Genomic DNA, 20,195 nt, shown 5'->3' with positions numbered 1-20,195 from the left:
CGCCGCAGAATCGGGCACGTTTCCATGGCAGCGCACCAACGGGCAGGTTGACGTGTGTGCCCAATCTGCACTGTGCCCCTCCCCTCAACCCCACCATCGATCTCATCTCCGTTTGCTCGTCGTCCTCGTCGTCCCCTCCCCCCTCAGGCAGACTTTGCGACAAACCCAACCATCTCCCCCCGACTCTCGTCATCTGCGACCTTTTGCTTCCCTTTTCAAACACACATAGCGATATACCCAGACCAGAAAGGTCTCCATATTTCAAAATGGCCAACAGTGAGTTCTCGGAATGCCTTGCTGAGAGTGGCATGGGAAGAAACTAACCGCGCACAACTTCTAGACTTTGAGGATGTCGCCAGTATGTCCAGACAGCCTGCGAGCTCGGCCGCGAGCGAGCAAGTACATGTCTTTGCGAGTCGCTAATACACTCCGACAGAGCAGTTCATCGAGTTCTACTATAACACGTTCGATTCCGACCGCAAGTCTCTTGCTGCCCTCTACGTACGTGATGCCATATTGTGGCGCTTCGCTTCATAGTTTACTGACAAGTTCAATAGCGCCCCGAGTCTATGCTGACTTTCGAGTCTGCTTCCGTCCTCGGTGCCGAGTCCATTATCGAGAAGTTGAGCGTATGCAACACTGCTCCGGTCGAAATTTAGCACGGCCCTTGCTGACTACGTACAAATCAGTCTCTTCCCTTCGAGAAGGTCAAGCACCAGGTCTCGACCCTCGATGCCCAGCCCTCTAACGGTGAGGGTGGCATCATCATCCTCATCACCGGTGCCCTCCTGGTACGATACACACAATTGTCTGACCGCGCTTCGGAACCATCTTGTGGACTAACAACTCTCTCCAGGTCGACGAGGAGCAGCGCCCCATGAACTTCAGCCAGTCCTTCCAGCTGGCCCGCGATGCCCAGGGCCAGTACTTTGTCTTCAACGACATCTTCAAGCTCGTCTTCGGTTAAGCCAGTCAACGACGACACTTCCAGCGCCTTTTGTTGGGGAGAAGGAGGAGAAAGCGAGTTAAACAAGACACACCAAGTGGGGCGACGACAAGAGGGCAAATTAAAGCAGCGACGGCGACTCAAGACGGCTTTTCCTTTTGACGATCTGATGAATTTTAGAGCACGGGGATGTGGGAAAGAAACCAGGGGTTGGAGGGGAATGCATGCTGGGTCTTTGACTGACAAGTGGTCTTCCGACACGTCTTTTTGTTCAATTCGAGACGGGCAGAGGTACCGAGCTCAGCTTTAGGCCTTGTCAACAAGCAGTAACAACAAAAATGACTTGCATATTGCGTGAAGAGAGGAGACAATGCGGTTTCTTGCTGGCATAAAATGTTTGATTGGTTCTCGCCAACAGCTCGCTTGCAAGCATGGCATCAGCAGGGGTACCTAATACATTGACGCACGTGTGCTCAGAGACTGCCATAGCATAACCCTTGGACTGTCCAACAGTATTCTCTCCCTTCGGCTGTCACAAGTAGGCTAACCAAGACGTATTGTTTGGTCATGACCTACTTGGGTATCAGAGCAGCCACTGAAATCTGGGCGAAACACAGCCAGTACAAAGGCGGTCAGTAAAAGAAAATCCTTTTCTAATCATTTACCTTGGTCAAGAAGAGAAGAATACCTCAATTGATTTGATTCCAATCACTTCTGACCGCCATGGCTATGTCTAGGACATGATGTGTGTTACATTTAACAGTGGGTGTGTCGAGTTTCTGCTCTGATCATGACTGCTTATGCCCAACAAGCCTACGAGGTGCCTAATGATTTGAACCTGATCGGGGCATGGGCAATGGAGCCATGGCATCATGCCCTGACAATTGCTCTCGCTACGATTCGATGGATGGCAATGATTCGTGGGCCAATAAAACTTCACTTTGCCCTGCAAGTCTTATCCAAGAGCAAGCTCATCATCTATTTTTTTGAGGTCCGGAACCGGCCCCACAGGTCACTGCGAGTGGGATGGGACAAAACGTAACCCGAGAAAAATTCATTCATTTTCCATGCCCTGAACCGTGCAACACCGTTTGATCCCAGAATCGCAATGCATTGTGAGGGGTATTAAGAAAAAGCCTTAGATCTTGGTAGCAGCCTCGAGAGCCTTCTGCTTCTTCTCAATCCGCTTCTGGGCCTTGGCGCCCATGATACCACCACCCCAGTGTCGGCGGGCCTGGTCGTGCTTCTCAAGGTAACCATCCTTGACAGCGGAGACGAGCTTGGAGAGCTCGTTCTTGTCCTCGGAGCGGACCTCGGTGATGGCGAGGACAGCAGCGGTCTGGTGAGACGTTAGAAAGGGTTCGATCGATACCTGTGGGTGTCTTGACATACCTTCTTGTGGACAACAGTGCCGAGACGGGCCTTGCCCTTGACAATGGCGTAAGGGATACCCATCTTCTTGCACAGAGAGGGGAGGAAGACGACGAGCTCAATGGGCTCAACGTCGTTGGGGATGAGGACGAGGGAAGCCTTCTTGTTCTCAATCAGGCCAACGACGTGGTTGAGACCGTACTTGACGGTGTAGGGCTTCTTGGAGACATCCTCCTTCTTCTTGCCCTCCTTGACGGCGGTAGCCTCCTGGAGGAGACGCTCCTTCTTCTCGGCCTTGGTCTCAGGTCGGTACTTGTTGAGGAGCTTGAAAGCCTGGGCGGCGGTGTTGCGGTCGAGGACGTGCTGGAACTGGGCGAGAGCAGGAGGAACCTTCAGGCGCATCTGAAGGATCTTCTTCTGTCGCTGGAGGCGGACATACTCGGGCCACTTGACCATGCGGGAGACATTTCGCTTGGGCTGGATGTCCTGGCCGACACCGTAGCTGCGGGGTCGCTTCTCGAGGAGAGGGTTCTGATGATTGTCAGTGACCGACGATCCTGAACGGAAGACAAGTTGACTAACCTTGGGGGCCTTGCGACCAGCCTTACCCTGAGGGAAAGGGGCGGGAGCGACCTTCTTGCCGGACTTGGGAGGCTGTCATTGAGAAAAGAAGATCAGCAAGGCGTTCAAGCCAAAAGGTCTTCTCTGAACTCTAACGAGAGCAGGTCGTGGCATCTCTGCGCACGCCGCATCTCCAGCCAAGTCTTCACCTGTTCGACACCGGTCAAGGTAGACGAACAGGCGGAATACCGACAGTCAAAATCGCGAGAAGCGACGACTGCGGCTTCAATTGCGCGCGAGGCACATTTGACTCACAAAACTGTGGCCATTAGAGTCCAGGTGTGTTGTTTCATGTACTTACCATCTTGGATCTGTGGGTTAGTTGCTCGTGGGTTGAAGAGCAGAGTCCGGGATGGCGATGAGGGATAGTTTTCAAAGGGAAGAAAAGGCACGAAAAGATTTTGGTGTTGAATTAATTAGGGCTTCCTGCCGCGAAAAACCAGGACCCACTCCTGCTCCACTTAGAGGGGCTGGAGCCGAATCCATTTTCGTGGTCAGTGCACGTGACTGAGCCTTTCACAGTGCAGCCCGAGTCATCGCCTCGAGTCAAAGGTCAGGTACCAGAGAAAGTGAGCAATGGGAGCCTAGATTCGTAAATACATCATCGACAATAAAATTGAGCATCGCTATACTCCCAACGAACTTCAAGGAGAAAACATTCGCTGGTATTCTGATATCGGGTCTTCAAATCCCCAGATCTTGCGTCAGAGGGGCAAATCTCAGATCTCCAGTCTTCTCAGACACTTTCAGCAAAACCGCGTTAACAAAGAAGATAAAATGCCGCCTACGCCTTGCAGCCGGTGTCAGAATAACAGGGCCGTCGTAAAGCGGCCCAAGAATCACCACAAGCTATGCCGAGAGTGCTTCCTCAGAGTCTTTGAGGATGAAGTACACCACACAATCACCTCCTCTCAACTCTTCTTCCGAGGAGAGAGGGTTGCCATCGGAGCCTCGGGTGGAAAAGATTCGACAGTCTTGGCCTCTGTGATGAAAACTTTGAACGAACGGCACGACTACGGACTGAACCTGGTACTTTTGAGTGTTGACGAAGGCATCAAGGGATACCGAGATGATTCACTCGAAACCGTTAAGCGGAATGCCGTTCAGTACGACATGCCCTTGGAGATTGTGGGCTACGACGAGCTTTATGGATGGACTATGGACCAGGTTGTCGAGACCATTGGAAAGAAGGGAAACTGCACCTACTGTGGCGTATTTCGACGGCAGGCCCTGGATCGAGGGGCAAAGAAGCTGGCCATCAAGCACGTCGTAACAGGTCACAACGCAGACGACATCGCCGAGACTGTTCTCATGAACCTTCTTCGAGGAGATCTACCGCGGTTAGCTCGAAGCACCAGTATCGTCACTGGCGATTCCAACAGCGACGTGAAGAGGAGCAAGCCTCTCAAGTACGCATACGAAAAGGAGATTGTACTCTACGCCCACCACAAGAAGCTGGACTACTTTAGCACTGAGTGCATATACAGCCCAGAGGCCTTCCGTGGAACGGCTCGAGGTCTCATCAAGAATCTTGAAAAGGTTCGGCCAAGCGCAATCCTGGACATTGTCAGAAGTGGGGAGGACATGGCCCGGCTCACGCCCGAGAAGAACCGGGGGGCATGTGCCTGCGACGAAGGCGAAGGAATTGGAGGCTGCGGATCAGCCAACGGACGCACCTCTGGCAACGAGATGGCCGAAGTTGAAGCCAGCCTGAAGAAGAAGGCCAACCACAAGGCCCTGGAGACAGAGATTACAGCCAACGGAACTCCCAAGGAGGAGGAGGCAGTGGCCTTGCCAGTAAGGACTAGGCGGCAGAAGGAGGCTACACCATTGCAGACTCTGGGCAAGTGTGTCAAGTGCGGATACATGTCAAGTCAGGCAATGTGCCAGGCTTGCACACTGCTTGAGAACCTGAATAAGAACAGAGCAGAGATAGCCATATAATAAGATACCCCTGCTGTGGACAGCAAACTCAAGCGTTTGTTCACGATGCACCGTAGCAGGCCAAGTCTAATGATTGTTTGATGTTCTCTTTCATTTCTTCTCCTATCCATTCATCCCTTTCCCTTGGCCTTATGCCCCTCATCTCTCTTATGTTGTATATGTACATTTGCTGGCTTGCGGCACTTTGGCGATTCGCATCGGCTGTCGTGCCGTTCTCTAAGCGAAGCGTTTTTCCAACTATTGTCTCGAATCAGTATCCATTAACAGAATGCTGGGGCACAATGGCACTCACCTTCCACGGGTTGTTCAACTCGAACCCTATGGGTGCCACTGCTTTGTCCGTCTGTCCTCGTAGACTTCCTGTAAGTCGGCGGTCACGCTCCATCACTAGTAGTCCTTGGTCAGTATCCAGATGGTCAATAGTAAGTTCGTACGAGGCGTATCATACTTTGCTGCAGAGACAATTAGCATCAACCCAACACTTTCGGCACAGACAACCTACCTTGTCCCACTGGTCCACGGAGTAACGGGGTCGCTTGCCCTCGTTCTGCCAGGTCTTGATGACGGCAAGACCGGTACCAGAGATACCGAACATCTATCACTCAATGAGCTTCCATATCCTTGTGTCGCAGGGCCGAACCGGACGTACGCCAATCATGATGGCGTAGGGAAGAAGGGTCTCGAAGGGGACGGGCATGGTCGCGTCGGTGCTGCCTGGGCAGACTTGAAAGTATCCGCTAGGTCTCTCTTCGAAGGAGGAATCGAATTGACTAGGTCTGACCTGTCGTCCGGGTCTGTCGCGGTGGTCGTAGGTCTTCCGAGCGGCCGGGCCTTGACTTGAAGCTCACGTCGTCAACCGAGCCATTGACGATTGAGCGATTGGTTATTAGGTTGGTGCCTGAGGCGCGCATCGGCTTCGGCCGTGCAGGTGAGTGGACAAAAAGGAATGGGCACCTTCAGCTGATGGCAATTCTGACGAGAAAGAGTTAATTACAGTATATTAATGATTTTGAACGATATATACGCCCTTATAGAACATATAAACCAACTAATTTGGAGTTTATAGCACTTCAAGGGTCGAAATGAAGGTCCTGAGCATCAAGAGCCTCTCTATATTCACAAGCCGGCTCCCAATTACTTTTGTTCACCACTGCCATGGCCCCACATTCATCCCTGCACGTCAGTACAGTTAGCGACGCCAGATCTAACACTGTCCACTACCAAAATCCCCGGTGCATTACCCGAGGCCGGAGTCGCACGCACTGTGGCAACAAGCTCCGCGACAGCTGGTTGATATCTCGCAAGTTGAACGCGCTTTACTCCAGCGCTTCGCCTTAATCGCATCCCTACTACGGCGGACTCTAATACGGACGCGTTTCTCGAACACAGTCGACTAGCTTGATGCAATTCTACAATTAGCCGAGGGCGACCTACCCTTATTGTTACGCGCACGGGACCCCTCGATCCAAGGCCGCGTCTTCAGCCCCAAATACCATGAGCCGAACGTGATCGCATCGCGAGAGAACAGTCGCAGCGCTCCCAGAACAATCGATATGCAATATCTAGGCTCTCGCCACTGGGAATTCTTTTCTGGGTTGCGGGGATAGCCATGACAAGCGCGCAAGTGATGGAGGAAGAGCTTCAACAAAGTGTAATGGTTTCCGACGAAGACGCCGAATACGAGACAGCGGGTGATATCCCGACGATGAATGCGATGACGTCCAACGCACCTGATGCCAATATGGGCGCTGGAGGCGCTACCGGAAACATGGACGATGCTGAGTTGAGCGATCGCGACGCTTCTGGCGAGGAACTCGACATCGATGCCGAGGGCGAAGAGGACAACGACTTTCTCCTGGACCAACAAATATCTGCCAATAACACCCACGAAATAACACAAGCGGAAACCCACCAAGACGAAGAGGAGGAGGAGGAGGAGGAGGAGGAGGATGTAGATGCGGAGGGAGAAGAATACGACGAAGACGAGGGAGTGGGCGACGTCAAGATCCAGCCGGGTGAAGAACATGATGAAGATGCGAGCGACAGTGAAAGATCAGAGTCACCGAGTGCGCTCGATGAAGAGTCCGACGAGGATGCTCCGTGGGAAGATGCTGGGGAAGCTGACGAAGATGAGGACGAGGACGAGGAAGCGGGACCATCTAACAACTGCACGTTCTGCAAGCAAGGCGAAGATGAAGACCCAAGCGAGGAGTTTGAAGTATACCTGGCATGCGCTGGTTGTGGCGTAAATGGTAAGGCCCCGTGCTGTGACAAAAAGCTCTCATGTTAATGAATCACAGCACATCAGCAATGCGCTCGCGACGCTGCAGCAATGAGCGAGGATAACAGTGAGTACCTGCAACGTCCATCTTCTTGTCTCGCCACTAACCAGCGCAGCCCCCGAGAATTGGAAGTGCCCCGAATGCTATCATAGGGATTCCGACGTTGAAGAGCACGATGAAGATATGGACGATCACAGTGTCAATCACGACATGGAGCTCCCCTCCCAACACTCCGATGTTCCAGATCATTCTGGAGAAGTACGGTTTGAACCAGACGTGGATGACGAGCCCCTGACTTCTCAAATCGATGATGAAGCTCTACCCGAGGAGCCTGTGGACGAGACTCGCACATTGAGAAAACGAAAGTCATCGTCTCTCGAAGATGACGATAATGTCATATCGTTAAGAAAGCGACGACGTAATCAGTCGAACGAGCCAACCTCTTCACACGAAGGCACAACGCGCAATGGAAGCGCCGAGCCAAGTCGACACAACCCTTCTCGCACGCTTCGTCTCAAAGTCACGCGGCCCCCTCCCGTCACTATGGAGAAACGTACACGCACATCACTTGTCCTGAAGATCCAGGTCAGACCCGGAAACCTTAAGGAAATACTTTCTCGCAAAAAGCGCGACAGGCGACCGCCCGGCAGTGCTGCCAGACCTTCATCCCACCGACCAGCAGCCACTCCCAGAGCTAATCCTGTCCCTAACCCGATAACCGCCCTCCCAACACCTTTCACATCAGATAACTACTCGCAACCATTTTATTCTTTCTTTGACCGGGAGACGGACGAGATGAAGGGCAAGCCATACGGCGGAATCCTAACCGAGGCGGAAGCCGACACCTCCAAGACTCTTCCAGCACCTGAAGATCGTCGGAAATTTGACGACGCCAACAAAAAGGCCGAGGATGAATGGAGAGCACGGGTCCTCGCCATGCAGGCAGATGCTGACATGCCAGTTCGAAAGCACAAGAAGTCAAGCGAGAACGCCAGCCAGATCGAATGCATCGAGTTTGGCGGCTGGGAGATTGACACGTGGTACGCTGCGCCGTATCCAGCTGAATACAGTCGAAACCGTGTGCTCTACATCTGCGAGTTCTGCCTCAAGTACATGAACTCGGACTATGTCGCCTGGAGGCACAAGCTCAAGTGTCCAGCTAAGCACCCGCCAGGAGATGAGATCTACCGTCACAAGTCGGTGTCTGTCTTTGAGGTCGACGGCCGCAAGAACCCTGTGTACTGCCAGAACCTGTGCCTTCTTGCCAAGCTCTTCCTGGGCTCGAAAACGTTGTACTATGACGTTGAGCCCTTTCTCTTCTACGTGCTGTGCGAATACAACGACACCGGGTATCACTTTGTGGGATACTTTTCGAAAGAGAAGAGAGCCAGCAGCCAGAATAATGTCTCATGTATCCTGACATTACCAATACATCAGCGCAAAGGCTACGGCAACCTCCTCATTGACTTTTCATACTTACTTACCAAGGTCGAGGAAAAGACGGGCTCTCCTGAGAAGCCTCTATCCGATATGGGCCTGGTGTCGTACAGAAACTACTGGCGTTTAATTCTCTGCCGCTATTTCTTGAAAGTCATGGAAACCGGCAACCACAAGAGCGAGGGACTCAGTATCAAGCGGATATCCGACGACACGGGCATGACCCCAGACGATGTCATCTCTGCCTTGGAAGGCCTCAGGGCTCTAGTCAGAGATCCACAGACGAAGCTGTATGCGTTCAGAGTGGATGTGGACTACTGTCGACAATACGTCAACAAGTGGGAGGCAAAGGGTTACGTACAACTGAAGCCAGAAGCTCTCGTCTGGACGCCGTACGTCATGGGTCGCAGCAATGCGGTCAATTTCGAGCTCGGCCCACCCATCAACACCATCGCGCCGAGAGAGGACGATGAAGCCAAGGTTGACGAAGGAGTCGACACGGTTGGCACCGAGAGCCAACCAACTACAAATGGAGAGGGCAAGAGTGTGCCCGATGCAGATACAAATGGGGAACACCCTCTGGTGAACGGCGAGGCTGCATCAACCCCAGTTCAGTCCATTGAGGAGGTCGATCCAGATCAGGAGAAGGAGCCTGGATCACCAAATGACATTGAGATGGGAGAGACGGTGGAAGATGGGCCACCAGCTTGGGTTTTGCCATACAAAGATATTCCACTCAGCCGGTTTGAGGTCTTCCCAGCTGTTCCTGGTGGTCGGCGGGATCGTTCGCGGCAGAGCGCCAGCCGGCCATCAGCGCCTCGAACTGTCAGCAGCGCTTCAAGGCCCAAACGCAACGGTAAGAGTCACCGACCTTCGTCATCCTCTCGGCCCAAGAGCGCCTCAAAACGAAAAACTGGTGGGACGGGCCGTGGGCCAGGCCGCTGGCCAAAGGGGACCAAGAAGTCAGACTACGGAAACGCTGATAGCGGTCCGGGTCTACCGCCTGGATGGTTGGAGAAGCAAACCAAGCTGCTACCCATCACGGAAGGCAACGATGCAGAGCAGGAGGTGACGGGAGAAGAACCAGCGGAGGACTCGGTCGTTGTCTCTACCAAGACAAATGGTGCTCCGGCCAATGGAGACGCTGTCGAGCCCAACGGCACTGAAGCAGCGACGGATGGTGAACACCACGAGGACGAGGAGGGTGATGTCGACGCCGAAGGAGAAGATGTTTGAACGATTATCAGCGAGGGCACGGGGGATTGGAATTATGGCTGTACTATACCATGGAGGATTAGGCGCGGATTGGGGGCTACTTAGTTAGTTAGCTAGGGTCTTGAGGTCATGGGTTATTTTCTTGTAGCGAGCGGACTGATATCGATTCACTTTAGAGAATAAAAGGCCCAGGAGTCACGTCATGGAGGTCTGCAAAGTATGGAGAATAGTAGTGTATTTTGTAGTAAAGACAAAGGAAATCTGATCTAGTCAGTGTTTTGTTTTGGCAAGGCAGCTTGGTTTCGTCAAAAGCTCACAATATTACCTTTGGGTGTTGGTGACCATTCCATCATCCGTATAGCAAGGGGCTAACTACTTTGCCGATGCTTTCGTGAGCAAGTATCTATCCATCTAGTGAGCAGTGGAAGGGAGCAGTGTTATATCTCCCCTTCCTCTTTGGCGTCTGCTGCGTCATCAGTTGGACTGTCAGTTCGGCTACTCGTTGGGCTGCCAGATTGGCTACGGGACAAGAACTTGGCCAGCGGGTTAGTTGACGACTTGAGGTAAGGCGGGATCAGTGTGCTGAGGCTCTCCTGATCAATCCTACCCTCGATCGAGCACCTGTCAGTCCTGTAGAAAGTGATCTTCTCGGTCACCTTGGCCACGGTGCGGCCCTCGATAAAGGTATTCTCCCTGGGCCAGTCCTTATCACGAACTGCCATAAGGGTACAGAACGTGTCCCTCCTCTCCGGGTCCGGGTCGTCCACGTCACGTACGTCAAAGTACTCGCAGGCCAGTGCCTCTCGGCCTGTGAGGCCTCGGCCGTTGTACGAGTACAGCGGTATGCAGACGACGTGCTGGGCCCACTCCTCCACGACTATTAGCTTGCGGTACTTGGAGTAGACGATGCCGAAGCCGGAGAGGGACTTGTTGAACTCGTCGATCGACACCGTGTTCTCGCGAGCCTGGTTGTGGATGGCTGTTGAGATGATGGTGCCGAGCCTGAGCTCGCTCTCGTCACACACCCGGTCAGTCAGGCGCATGTGGCCGTGAACTACATCACCTTTGCTGATGTCGCGGTAAGCTTGACGAGCGCCATAGTATTCATCGTCTTCGTCGTCACATTCTCCTCTTCCTGCCTCATCAGCATCCTCTGCCCCTCGTGGGGTTTCGATGGAACCAACAGGGCGATCTGAGAACGAGCCGGTATTCGACTCGGAAGAAACCCACGAACGAGTCCTTGATGAAAACGAGGTGCGCCTAGAGCTCTGAGAGCTGCTTGATGCAGGGGAGTACCTTCTGTTGTCGAATCGGTCCCGTCGAGGTCTGTTGCGAACATAGGTGTTGAAGTTACGATCTCGCAGGACGTTGCCGTTCCAGTGCCTGCTCCGGTCGTTGTCGCGAAAGGATTTGATGTTGATGTTGTAGTTGTCGCCGACACGGCCGTAGTTGTTGTGCACCAAGTCTTCTCTCTCATCTCTGGCGTCCCTGTGGTCCTCCCGCTCACCTCTACGATCTCTGTGGCCATGTCGCCTGTCTCTGGTATCCCTGTAGCTCTCTCGTTCACCTCTACGGTCTCTGTAGTCATCTTTCCTGTCTCCGCCGTCCTTGTAGTCCTCTCTCTCATCCCTGCTCGGAGTCCAGCTATCGGTACCGTTGCGGCGGTCGTTGCGGCTCCTCCAAGTTGGAGGTCGCTTTGAGATGCGGCAGGATCCATAGTATGCGTGAGTAGGCATTGTGGAGTTTCTTGGATGACAGACAGGTAACTCTCGAGTCGAAAGATACAAGTGTTATCGAAGACAGCCAGCCAGTATCTATCTAGATAACAGTTCCTGCAGTCTTGACAAGCCAGTCACTATGAGTTGTGGTCGAGTGGACAAATCGGTTCGCAGAGCAGAGGTTGTGAAGTGAAGTACCGGAGAAGACATTTATACCACAACTTTAGTTTCTTATTGATCCCTTTTTAGCAACTTTTCCAATTGTTCATCTATATATTATGGATAAGAAGCATGTTCAGCGACCTGGGCATTGGTGGGTTACGGCCTTGGTTGTTGCTTTGTGGTGCACCAAGGGACCTTTGTCTCGACTTCTTTGTTCCAATAATACAGCCAACAGTCTGGGCCCTACCAGATAATGAACAATAGGAAAGCAAAATCCGGTAGTCCATCTGTCCGAATTAGGTGTCTTCTATCATCAGTTTGATATACATCGAAGCTATTCTGAATCTCGGGCGAGATCTACTAGCGCACGCGTCAGCTTCACGCGGCGGGGCAACTTGGACCTTTCATCTACATGTAAGACGGCTACGAAGCCATGTCTCATCGCAGTAGAGGCTGTCTACGGTGCCGTCAACGGCGAGTCAAGGTGAAAACTCCCATATACAAGTACCTAGACAGACGTCTCATCTGACCATCAACTTTAGTGTGATCGCGGCCGTCCCTCGTGTCAGCGTTGCATAGCTCGCAATGAACTCTGTGTTGGGTACAGAGACGAGGGTGATCTCATGTTTCAGCATGAGACGGAAAAGGTTGTTCAAAAGAGTCAAACCGCTTCCATTTCTACTGCCTCAACTTCATCTCCGCCAAGTCGACGTACCAGAAGCCGGTCGCTTGAGCGGGCGTCTGAGAGCTCCTTCACCTCGAGAACATCCATGAATCTTCCTCCCGCGTTCCCGTGGCTCAAAGACCCATCACCCATCAAAACCCCTTCCGACGAAGACCGAGCTGCAAACTTATTCATGGACAAATACGTGTTATTCCCATGTAACGAGTCGTCCTCTCCAGGCTTCCTGCAGCATCTCCCTTGTTTGTTCAAGGAAGTCAATGTAGAGGGTCGCTACGCGCTACGCTGGGCTGTTCAGGCATGTGCGTTTGCTGATCTCTCACGGGAACAGTCCTCTGAGGTATTGGTTGGAAGGTCGCTAGAGTGCTATGGCAAAGCACTTAACGCACTTGGACGGTCTTTGGCTGAGAAGGACAAAGTCCCGGATGATTACGACCTAATTGCCGTAGTCATTTTGGACATATTCGAGGTCAGAGCACATATATGTACATGCTTAATCCCAATTCTAACTCGGGAAATAGTCTTTGTTCATGCCTGACTCCTCCTTGTCTGGGTCCCACGTTCAAGGCATGGCACACATTCTGCGACTCCGTGGGCATGAACAGTTCCATGACCCTCGTGGATGGGGTCTATTTCGCTTAGCACATCATCGGTTGGTGAGTTTTGGGTCTTGATATGCCCAGATACCATCTACTAACTCGTATGCAGCAAAAGCAGCAGCTCGCCAAACAATTGAGCCCTCTTCCAGAATCCCATGACTGGCTTGAGGCACTAAATGATGACATTTCTTCAGTGCGACTAGAAAAGGACGGCCTGGCGATCACAGATTTATGCCAAAGAGCAAACTACCTACTTCAGTCTCTCGATTCTGATGTTCTTACAGGCGACCAGCTCCGTGGGTTAGTTGATGAGATGCTGCGCCTAGACAAGGAGGCTGCCCTCTGGCGTGCCAAGCCTGAGTGGGCATTCCGTACAATTACTAGGGCTGATATCTCGGGTACCAAGAAGAAAGGAGTCTGGTTCCCAGAAACAGTTCAGCTTCATCCGGATATATGGATGGCCTATGAGTGGAACTACCACCGGACAGCTCGAATCATCCTCCACCAAAAGCTTGTGGCTTGCTTGCGAAGGGCCTCCTCATTAAATTCTGCAAAAGAAAACGCCGAATCTATTCACATACAAGAATCTATAGACATGATTCAATCCCTGGCGGGTGAGGTTTTGTCGTCGGTTCCTCAGTCCTTTGGGGATGTCGATCAGTTAGGACGGTATTGGACTGATGAGTCGAAACCTCCTCGCTGGCAAGCCGTGGGCGCCTATCTGTTGCTTTGGCCCATCAAGATTATTAAAAGTCCTGATGGGTTGGCGACAGAGTCACAGAAGACGAGTGCACAGTTGGTTTTTGATAGAATCCGAGAGTGTACAGGTATGAAGTCGGAATTAGGTCATCTTTCGGCAATATAGCTATTCTCACATTCTAGAATACTCTAAACCTTCGTCATATGCCTCCCCTTCATTTAAATACAGTCTCCTCGAAAGTTGTTCCGTCTTTCAATGCGACCTTTTCCGCACCCACCATGACACAGACAATCTTGCAAGGCACATCCCCACGGTTAATCCACTGATGGTTCACACCCTGCTGAACAATAAGTTCTCCCTCTCTCACAGTCTTCTCCTCTCCACCGTCGAGCACCAGCACGATCTCGCCTGACATGACGACGAGGTAGTCGAGGCTCTGGGTGCGGTGCATGGGCGCGCTACCGCCGGGCTGGATCTGCGTCATGCAGAAGATGGCACCTTTTGGTGGGCACCGCGGAAGAGTGTCGGCAAAGGAAGGGACTGCGTCCGTGTTGTTGACCGGGACGGATTGACGTGTGTCAAAGATGTTGAAGACGCTGGCTTGGGGGCCGAAGGGTGCGTAGGGCGTGATGTGAGTGTCGGAGGCAAAGACAGAGGTACCATCTTCCGCATGGGTAGTTCGTACGACACGAGTGGTTGCGGATTGCAAAGATTGAGCACTCATGATGGAAGGATAGATGTGTTGGAGTTGAGATGGTTTATTGGTATGATATAAGCGTGTGCAAATTGGAGTTGAGCAGAAAGATGATACTCTGAGAGTTGAAGTCATAAACGATGGGTTAAAGGGAAAAAAAAAAAAAAAAACTCCAGTTGAAACAAAGACAAGCCATATTTATACACATTTTCTACACAACTCGGTCTTTCGGAATCGCGAGGTTTACGTCGTCATCATGCTTCGCCATCATCTTCAACTCACTCGATGGATGGTACAGGGTTGCTCGCGTTGCTTTCCCGATTAGGAAATGGGCACGAGCTTCACCAAACATGAGTGGACGATCAACAAGTCAGTCGGTGCTCGGCACGGGTCAGCACATCCCTACCAATAGGCAGCTAAAAAGATAATGTAGTATAATAATAAATAAAAGAGATATAAAGTATTGGATTAATTTATTGTATTATCTTATTATTATGTTATAAAGCAAGGAGGTCTTTGAAATGAGTCCTGTCGCTGCTGACAAGGATCTCACTACAGCATGACCCAGCTCTCTGGCAAAAGAACCCAGCCGTCCTCTGGATTCTTTCCTCGGCTTCTTCGTGACGTCTTGTTTGGTCCCGACCTCTTCCGATAGACAGTTGTGAGTGCATGAAGGCACAATGCAAATGCCATTTGCGTGAAGCCCATCAGATTCAAGCAGTATTGAAACCTCAAGATCTTGGACGTGTCGATGTAGTCGCGGGTGAAGAGGACGTTTGCGACGAGCAAGTTGATGGCAACAAAGTAGACGAGGAACTGGCTCGCCTCGAACACGGCGTCAAAGTTGCTCTTGTACCGTCTATACCTGTCTGTGTCGGCTACAGGTAGGAACATGTCAGTGGAGAACCGTCAAGTTTTGGAAGAGCATGTTGTACCTGGCGCAATATTCTTATGGCGGTTGTTTTCATAGTGCGAGAAGACGAATTGCGATCCTACCCATATCGTCGAATAAAGCAGGTGGAGGAGTGCATTGGCAGAATTCATAGGCATGGCTGAACCGACTGAAAAAGGCTGCATTTTGATATTGGTGGAGATCGTGAAAGAGAGTAGTGTTGAAGAGTTGAAGAGTTCTAGATGTGCGGGCGGAGAGAGTTGAAGATGGGCAGCAGGGGACGTGAATGGGCCATGAGGACACAACGACGTATCAAGTAGGCCATGACAGGTTTTTATTGAGTTCAGGCGCAGCACAGGCAGCCATCTCTATAACAAGTGACAACAACACTGAAAAATTGCACCGAGGCTTCCAACTGACTTTGTCTCTTGCAGCCGTGTCATCAACACCACGTAGCGTCTTGAACAGTTGCGCGTGAACAAGTACACTATAGGTAACCACGTAAAAGAGAATGATTGTTCTTGTCGTCCCATGTGAGGTTCTGCAAGGCCAGAGAGACCAGTGCGGCAAGCGACATGATGTCTTTGAGAGCCATCTTCAAGATTGGATGACAACAACACAGCCCCTGACTCAGAGAAATTGTGAGCCTAATGAAAGCAAAGCAGAAAAAGAAGAAAACATGTTGCTTTAAAAGTATTCTCTATTTTCCTCATTTTGTCGTTGCACTTCGTCTGGATCCGGTGCCAAATTCAGTAGGCCGATTGACAAGAGCACGAATAGGATGCCAAAGCTGAGGCAGTCTGGATGTCAACCGTTAGTTCGTAATTCGAGATTGGTCAAGCCAAGTGTAGTGTGCTTACAGGCAGCCGTTGGAACTTTGTTGGTTTGAAAGGGTGCCTCGAGTGCTGGGTCAGGGGGCAACATCTTTGTGTGTGAATGTGCTTGCTCAAGAAGAGTAAGGTAATTGTTCTTTCATGATGATACCGAGGACAAAGAAATTGAGGAGCCCAAGGTAATTATAGGAGAGAATTGGATATTTGATGAAGAAACTTCCACAAAAAGAGCTCGTCATGCCGCTGAGTTTGTGAATGGGCACAAAGGGGTACGGCCGAAAAACTTGGACGGAATCACGCCGTAAGTGCGCAAATTCTAATGCAAAGAACAAATCACCTTCTATCTCTTCGTCTTAATAAATTGCTTTTGCATTTCGAGGTTAAAGATGCATGTAGGTCTCCTTTCTAGCCTTTCCTGCAACTTTCCCCCAAAACACTTGAGCAAATGTCTCCAAACACTACCTGCGAAGTGAGAAGCGGGGATGGCGCTTTCAGTACGAGCTGCACTCACACGTATTGATGCCAAAGCCCGATCTGACTGACTACATCTAGTGGTCATCATGCTCCTTGGAGTGGTGGCCTTGATGCCCCTTTCCAACTTCTTTTCGATTCTTGGCGGCAGATATCGCATTGAACAGGCCCTTAAGAAGCTCCGTACCCACAGAGACCCGGGTGAGGATGACAGGCCGCTCAGCTCAATACCCAGCTTAACTGACATTGATGTGACAGATGCCAGACTTCAAGAGTACTACGAAAGGACAGAGATGCGAGAATGTCTCTATTTCATCATCCCGTACATGGGATACCTCGCTTCCTACGTTGCAGTTTGCCTCAACTATGGAGATGGAATGTCACGATCTGAGCGAATCGCCTTCAGCGCGGGGTTTGGCCTGGCTGGCCTCTCGATATACATTGCCACTTTTAGCATAAGAAGGAACGCGGACTATTACGGGGAATGCCTTCAAAAGGAGATTGAGAATCTCAGATGGTCTACTCGTGAACGGGAATGCAAGGGACGACTGAGAAGCCATGTCGAGGAGAAATAGACGCAATCAAGACTCGGATCCTTGGGACACGCAAAAAGTAGAGAGATTGGTCATCCTTGTGATGTTCTTATGCATATACTCAGGGGAGCATAGTCAAGTGCTTTTATGATGATTTCGTAGTTCATGGCAGATATGCTCTTATTCGCACGTCCTGATACGCATATATGCAGCAAAAGACACCAATTTTCATTCTGCCAGGAATTCAGGCTCTACACCTTAACCTTGACATACAACAGGATATTACCAAGATGGGTCAAAAGAGAGCAACAAGCCACGATGTGCTCATACGCACTCTATCCCCCCCAGGCCCCGCCTCCCAACAGTTGTGGCTTCCTTTCGGTCCGAAGCCAAGTCATTGTCGTCCAAAAGTACCAGCTGTTGTTCATTGGAATCAATTTTAAGGAAAGAAATTCGGTACGTGATGAAGCAGATGCAAAACCCGAGGAATACTGGTGGCAGCTGCCCCATCAAGTCGCCCTTCTGGTCACGGCAAACTTGGCGAACCGCGAGCCAAGCGTATGCCAGACCCGTAGGCCAGAAGAGAGCAAGGGCGCGGTAGAGATCTCTCTCGTGGGCCTTTTGAGCCGGGTGAATGGGACGAGGGAAATCTGAGATTGATAAGTAAATAAAGCTTGGAGGGGTGAAGAATTCGCCTTACTAAAAACATAGCTTGGATAAACTGGATCGTTGCAGGCGCAGGCCCCGAGCATGAAGAACAAGGGCACAACGATGAGGAGTATGTAATTCAGAAGCATCACTGTACAAGTTAGACAGGGAACAAGACCAGAGGCAGGGGGAGGCTCACAGCATACTACAGTCGCGTTTAGCTGAGACGCCTTGACGACGGGCATCATTGGGGTCATGAGCCCCGAGCCATAGTCTTGGACCATCATGATGAGTGATTGTTGAAGGTTGAAGATTTGTCGGTGCTGAGAGGAGAGTCGAGATTTGGATAAGGAGATGAGATTCTTGGTCGACCATATTGCAGAGAAGAAGTCCTTATATGTCCATTATCCATCAACAAACGCGCGGCTCGAGATTCAAAATGCATTGGAGAAGTCAATATGACTACGACCAAAATATGGTTCTGAGTCACTCAAGGTTCATTCACGATACGGAAAAGTTTTTCTCATTGAGTTATTGAGTGTTATCCTGCCTAAAGCAAAGGTAATTGTTGGTAGTTAGTCTCCAAGACCACGAGTTGGTATCACGATGCTGACTCTTCATTCCCATCGACTTTGGCCTCCTCATCTGCCTTTCCCTCACCGTGTTGCTCATATTGCTCATAATTCTCATACTCATACTCCTCTGCCCTTCTTTCTCCCCAAAATCCTTTCCCATAACTGACCAGGATCTCTTCTCCCTTTCGAATACCCCCGGCCCCCTTCTTCTTCTTCCCACTCCCAAGAACCCAAACTCCAACACAGAGCTCTCCCCAGCGTTCACACCATACCGTGCGAAACTCGGCATTCGCCCTTTCACCCACGCCTCGATAATCGTTCACGTAGCGCCCTTCGTTGCCCTCACGTGCAGCGTCCACCGCGGCATCCGCTTCACGGTCCAGCCATAGATCGTAGTCACTCTCCGTTGAAGAGGCGGCGCCAGAGTGCACGCGTCCAAGGTATGCGAGGATGAAGCTCCCCGGTGCTAGATTCTGTGCTGCAAAGAGACCGCTCTGGCCGTTGGCTGGGTGAGAAGGGTTGGCGATGGGTTGGATTCTGACAAGAGGACAGGGGGTTGCAGTAGAGGAGGATGGGATAACCGGGATGTCGCTTGAAGGCTTGGTGCGGAGAGCCTGGATATGGGCCGGGCTCAAGCTCTTGTCGTGGAGCGGAGCATGGAGGTAAGGGAAGCCATCAGGCCAGTTCTTTGGCCTGGACATGTCGATCTCTTGTTTCTGATGTTGTGCACACGGTTGATGGTAACAGTCATGGATGGAAACTGGAACGTGAAGCTGTGAAAGTGGAATTGATGCCCAATCACCAAGTTTTTCTCTCAAACCGGCACCAAAAGTTGAACCTCTAACCTTTCACTATCAACACAAACACAATGAATTATAATACCAAGAAACTATTGAAACAGGAACCAATTTCTCTTGCAGCTGCCGCTTGAGATGTTGTCAACACGGCTTGGTCCGGCCGGTAGGGTAGGGGTCTTTTAGTTGGCTGGCCGTGACGTAGTTGTGGCTAGTATTTCCTATTCGGACGCAACGACTGTGCGAAAGCCTATCAGACACCATAACTAAGCCTCATCCGCCTTGGTCAGCCACAGTCTGAGTCGAGGCCTCGGAGTTCACATCTGGATGTCTCGGTCCGGCAAAGCGTGATAAAGATTTATGGAAATGAAGGAATTCACGCATAGAGGAGGCATGCCAGTTGCGTCCGTGGCCCCCTCATCTCCTGCCAATAATGGATGCCTTGAGAAGCACCCGAGATGCTGTCTCGCACTCTCGACCCCCCCGCAAACCTTGGCGTGGCTAGTGGACTCGCCAAGGCGCATCGCCTGTCACTGCCAGGTGCTTTGCTGGCAAAGTGTAAAGCTGGCACCGCTGGGTGGCCATGTACGAATACGTAATCACCCTGCGCAGCCACTGCCACTTGCCTTCCATTTCCATGCCTTGGGCCTTGGTTCCATTGCTCCCGTCGCCGCTCGCTCCCCAACCCGCCCGACAGCGCCCACCTACAGTATTCATCCTCTTGCTCCTGCACTATCACTTACGAGTCGCGTCCAGCGTCTTTTTTTATATCGCTCAGCTGAAGCTTCTTCTTGTAGGCGGCAGACTTTGCATATCTCGAGCGCTGCTCTCTCATCTCCTGAAGCGCTCTCGCCTCCCTCAAATCCACGCCCGAGCCGCATCCCAGATCGTGCTGGACATACGTCGTCGTCTCTGGCCGGCTTCCCCGACCTCTCCAAACCCCGACACTACCTAACGCAGGTGGCCAGTCACCCCACGACCGCATCCGCCAGCCTCTCCTCTCCACAAACGTCTTTGGCCGTAATCGCCAATTCAAACCAAACACCGGAGTTTTTTATTTGGGGTCTTTGACTGAATC

General features: G+C 51.5%; 8 protein-coding genes across 8 annotated transcripts; 3 read left to right on the top strand and 5 right to left on the bottom strand.

The window, feature by feature from the left end:
- Positions 1-146: 146 nt before the first annotated feature.
- On the top strand, positions 147-967 carry NCS57_00385600 (Nuclear transport factor 2; the record flags this gene model as incomplete). The annotated part of the gene is made up of 6 exons (XM_053053835.1): positions 147-276; positions 341-358; positions 437-501; positions 558-629; positions 690-791; positions 857-967. Exons 1-6 carry the CDS (start codon positions 267-269, stop codon positions 965-967), a joined length of 378 nt encoding a protein of 125 aa, XP_052915995.1. The 5' UTR covers positions 147-266.
- Positions 968-2,084: 1,117 nt separating this feature from the next.
- Positions 2,085-3,242, bottom strand: NCS57_00385500 (60S ribosomal protein L8; the record flags this gene model as incomplete). The annotated part of the gene is made up of 4 exons (XM_053053834.1): positions 2,085-2,285; positions 2,339-2,848; positions 2,900-2,971; positions 3,240-3,242. The coding sequence occupies 4 exons, from the start codon at positions 3,240-3,242 to the stop codon at positions 2,085-2,087; spliced, it is 786 nt and encodes a 261-aa protein (XP_052915994.1).
- A 296-nt stretch (positions 3,243-3,538) lies between these two features.
- On the top strand, positions 3,539-4,882 carry NCS57_00385400 (Cytoplasmic tRNA 2-thiolation protein 1; the record flags this gene model as incomplete). Its single annotated transcript, XM_053053833.1, has 1 exon — positions 3,539-4,882. Exon 1 carries the CDS (start codon positions 3,716-3,718, stop codon positions 4,880-4,882), a length of 1,167 nt encoding a protein of 388 aa, XP_052915993.1. The 5' UTR covers positions 3,539-3,715.
- A 216-nt stretch (positions 4,883-5,098) lies between these two features.
- Positions 5,099-5,723, bottom strand: NCS57_00385300 (NADH dehydrogenase [ubiquinone] 1 alpha subcomplex subunit 1; the record flags this gene model as incomplete). The annotated part of the gene is made up of 5 exons (XM_053053832.1): positions 5,532-5,723; positions 5,385-5,477; positions 5,331-5,334; positions 5,175-5,269; positions 5,099-5,119 (listed from the first exon to the last, which is right to left on the bottom strand). Exons 1-5 carry the CDS (start codon positions 5,577-5,579, stop codon positions 5,099-5,101), a joined length of 261 nt encoding a protein of 86 aa, XP_052915992.1. The 5' UTR covers positions 5,580-5,723.
- Positions 5,724-6,491: 768 nt separating this feature from the next.
- On the top strand, positions 6,492-9,837 carry NCS57_00385200 (Histone acetyltransferase; the record flags this gene model as incomplete). The annotated part of the gene is made up of 3 exons (XM_053053831.1): positions 6,492-7,134; positions 7,183-7,230; positions 7,280-9,837. 3 exons carry the CDS (start codon positions 6,492-6,494, stop codon positions 9,835-9,837), a joined length of 3,249 nt encoding a protein of 1,082 aa, XP_052915991.1.
- A 416-nt stretch (positions 9,838-10,253) lies between these two features.
- Positions 10,254-11,552, bottom strand: NCS57_00385100 (uncharacterized protein; the record flags this gene model as incomplete). Its single annotated transcript, XM_053053830.1, has 1 exon — positions 10,254-11,552. One exon carries the CDS (start codon positions 11,550-11,552, stop codon positions 10,254-10,256), a length of 1,299 nt encoding a protein of 432 aa, XP_052915990.1.
- Positions 11,553-13,891: 2,339 nt separating this feature from the next.
- On the bottom strand, positions 13,892-14,539 carry NCS57_00385000 (Cupin-2 domain-containing protein; the record flags this gene model as incomplete). Its single annotated transcript, XM_053053829.1, has 1 exon — positions 13,892-14,539. The coding sequence occupies exon 1, from the start codon at positions 14,504-14,506 to the stop codon at positions 13,892-13,894; it is 615 nt and encodes a 204-aa protein (XP_052915989.1). The 5' UTR covers positions 14,507-14,539.
- A 3,810-nt stretch (positions 14,540-18,349) lies between these two features.
- On the bottom strand, positions 18,350-19,024 carry NCS57_00384900 (uncharacterized protein; the record flags this gene model as incomplete). The annotated part of the gene is made up of 1 exon (XM_053053828.1): positions 18,350-19,024. One exon carries the CDS (start codon positions 19,022-19,024, stop codon positions 18,350-18,352), a length of 675 nt encoding a protein of 224 aa, XP_052915988.1.
- Positions 19,025-20,195: the final 1,171 nt, after the last annotated feature.

Source organism: Fusarium keratoplasticum, chromosome 3 (genome assembly GCF_025433545.1).
Source record: "Fusarium keratoplasticum isolate Fu6.1 chromosome 3, whole genome shotgun sequence".
In the NCBI taxonomy this organism is placed as follows: Eukaryota; Fungi; Ascomycota; class Sordariomycetes; order Hypocreales; family Nectriaceae; genus Fusarium; species Fusarium keratoplasticum.
The sequence above is the reverse complement of the archived record's forward strand: the minus strand, read 5'-3'. Positions and strand labels throughout refer to the sequence as shown.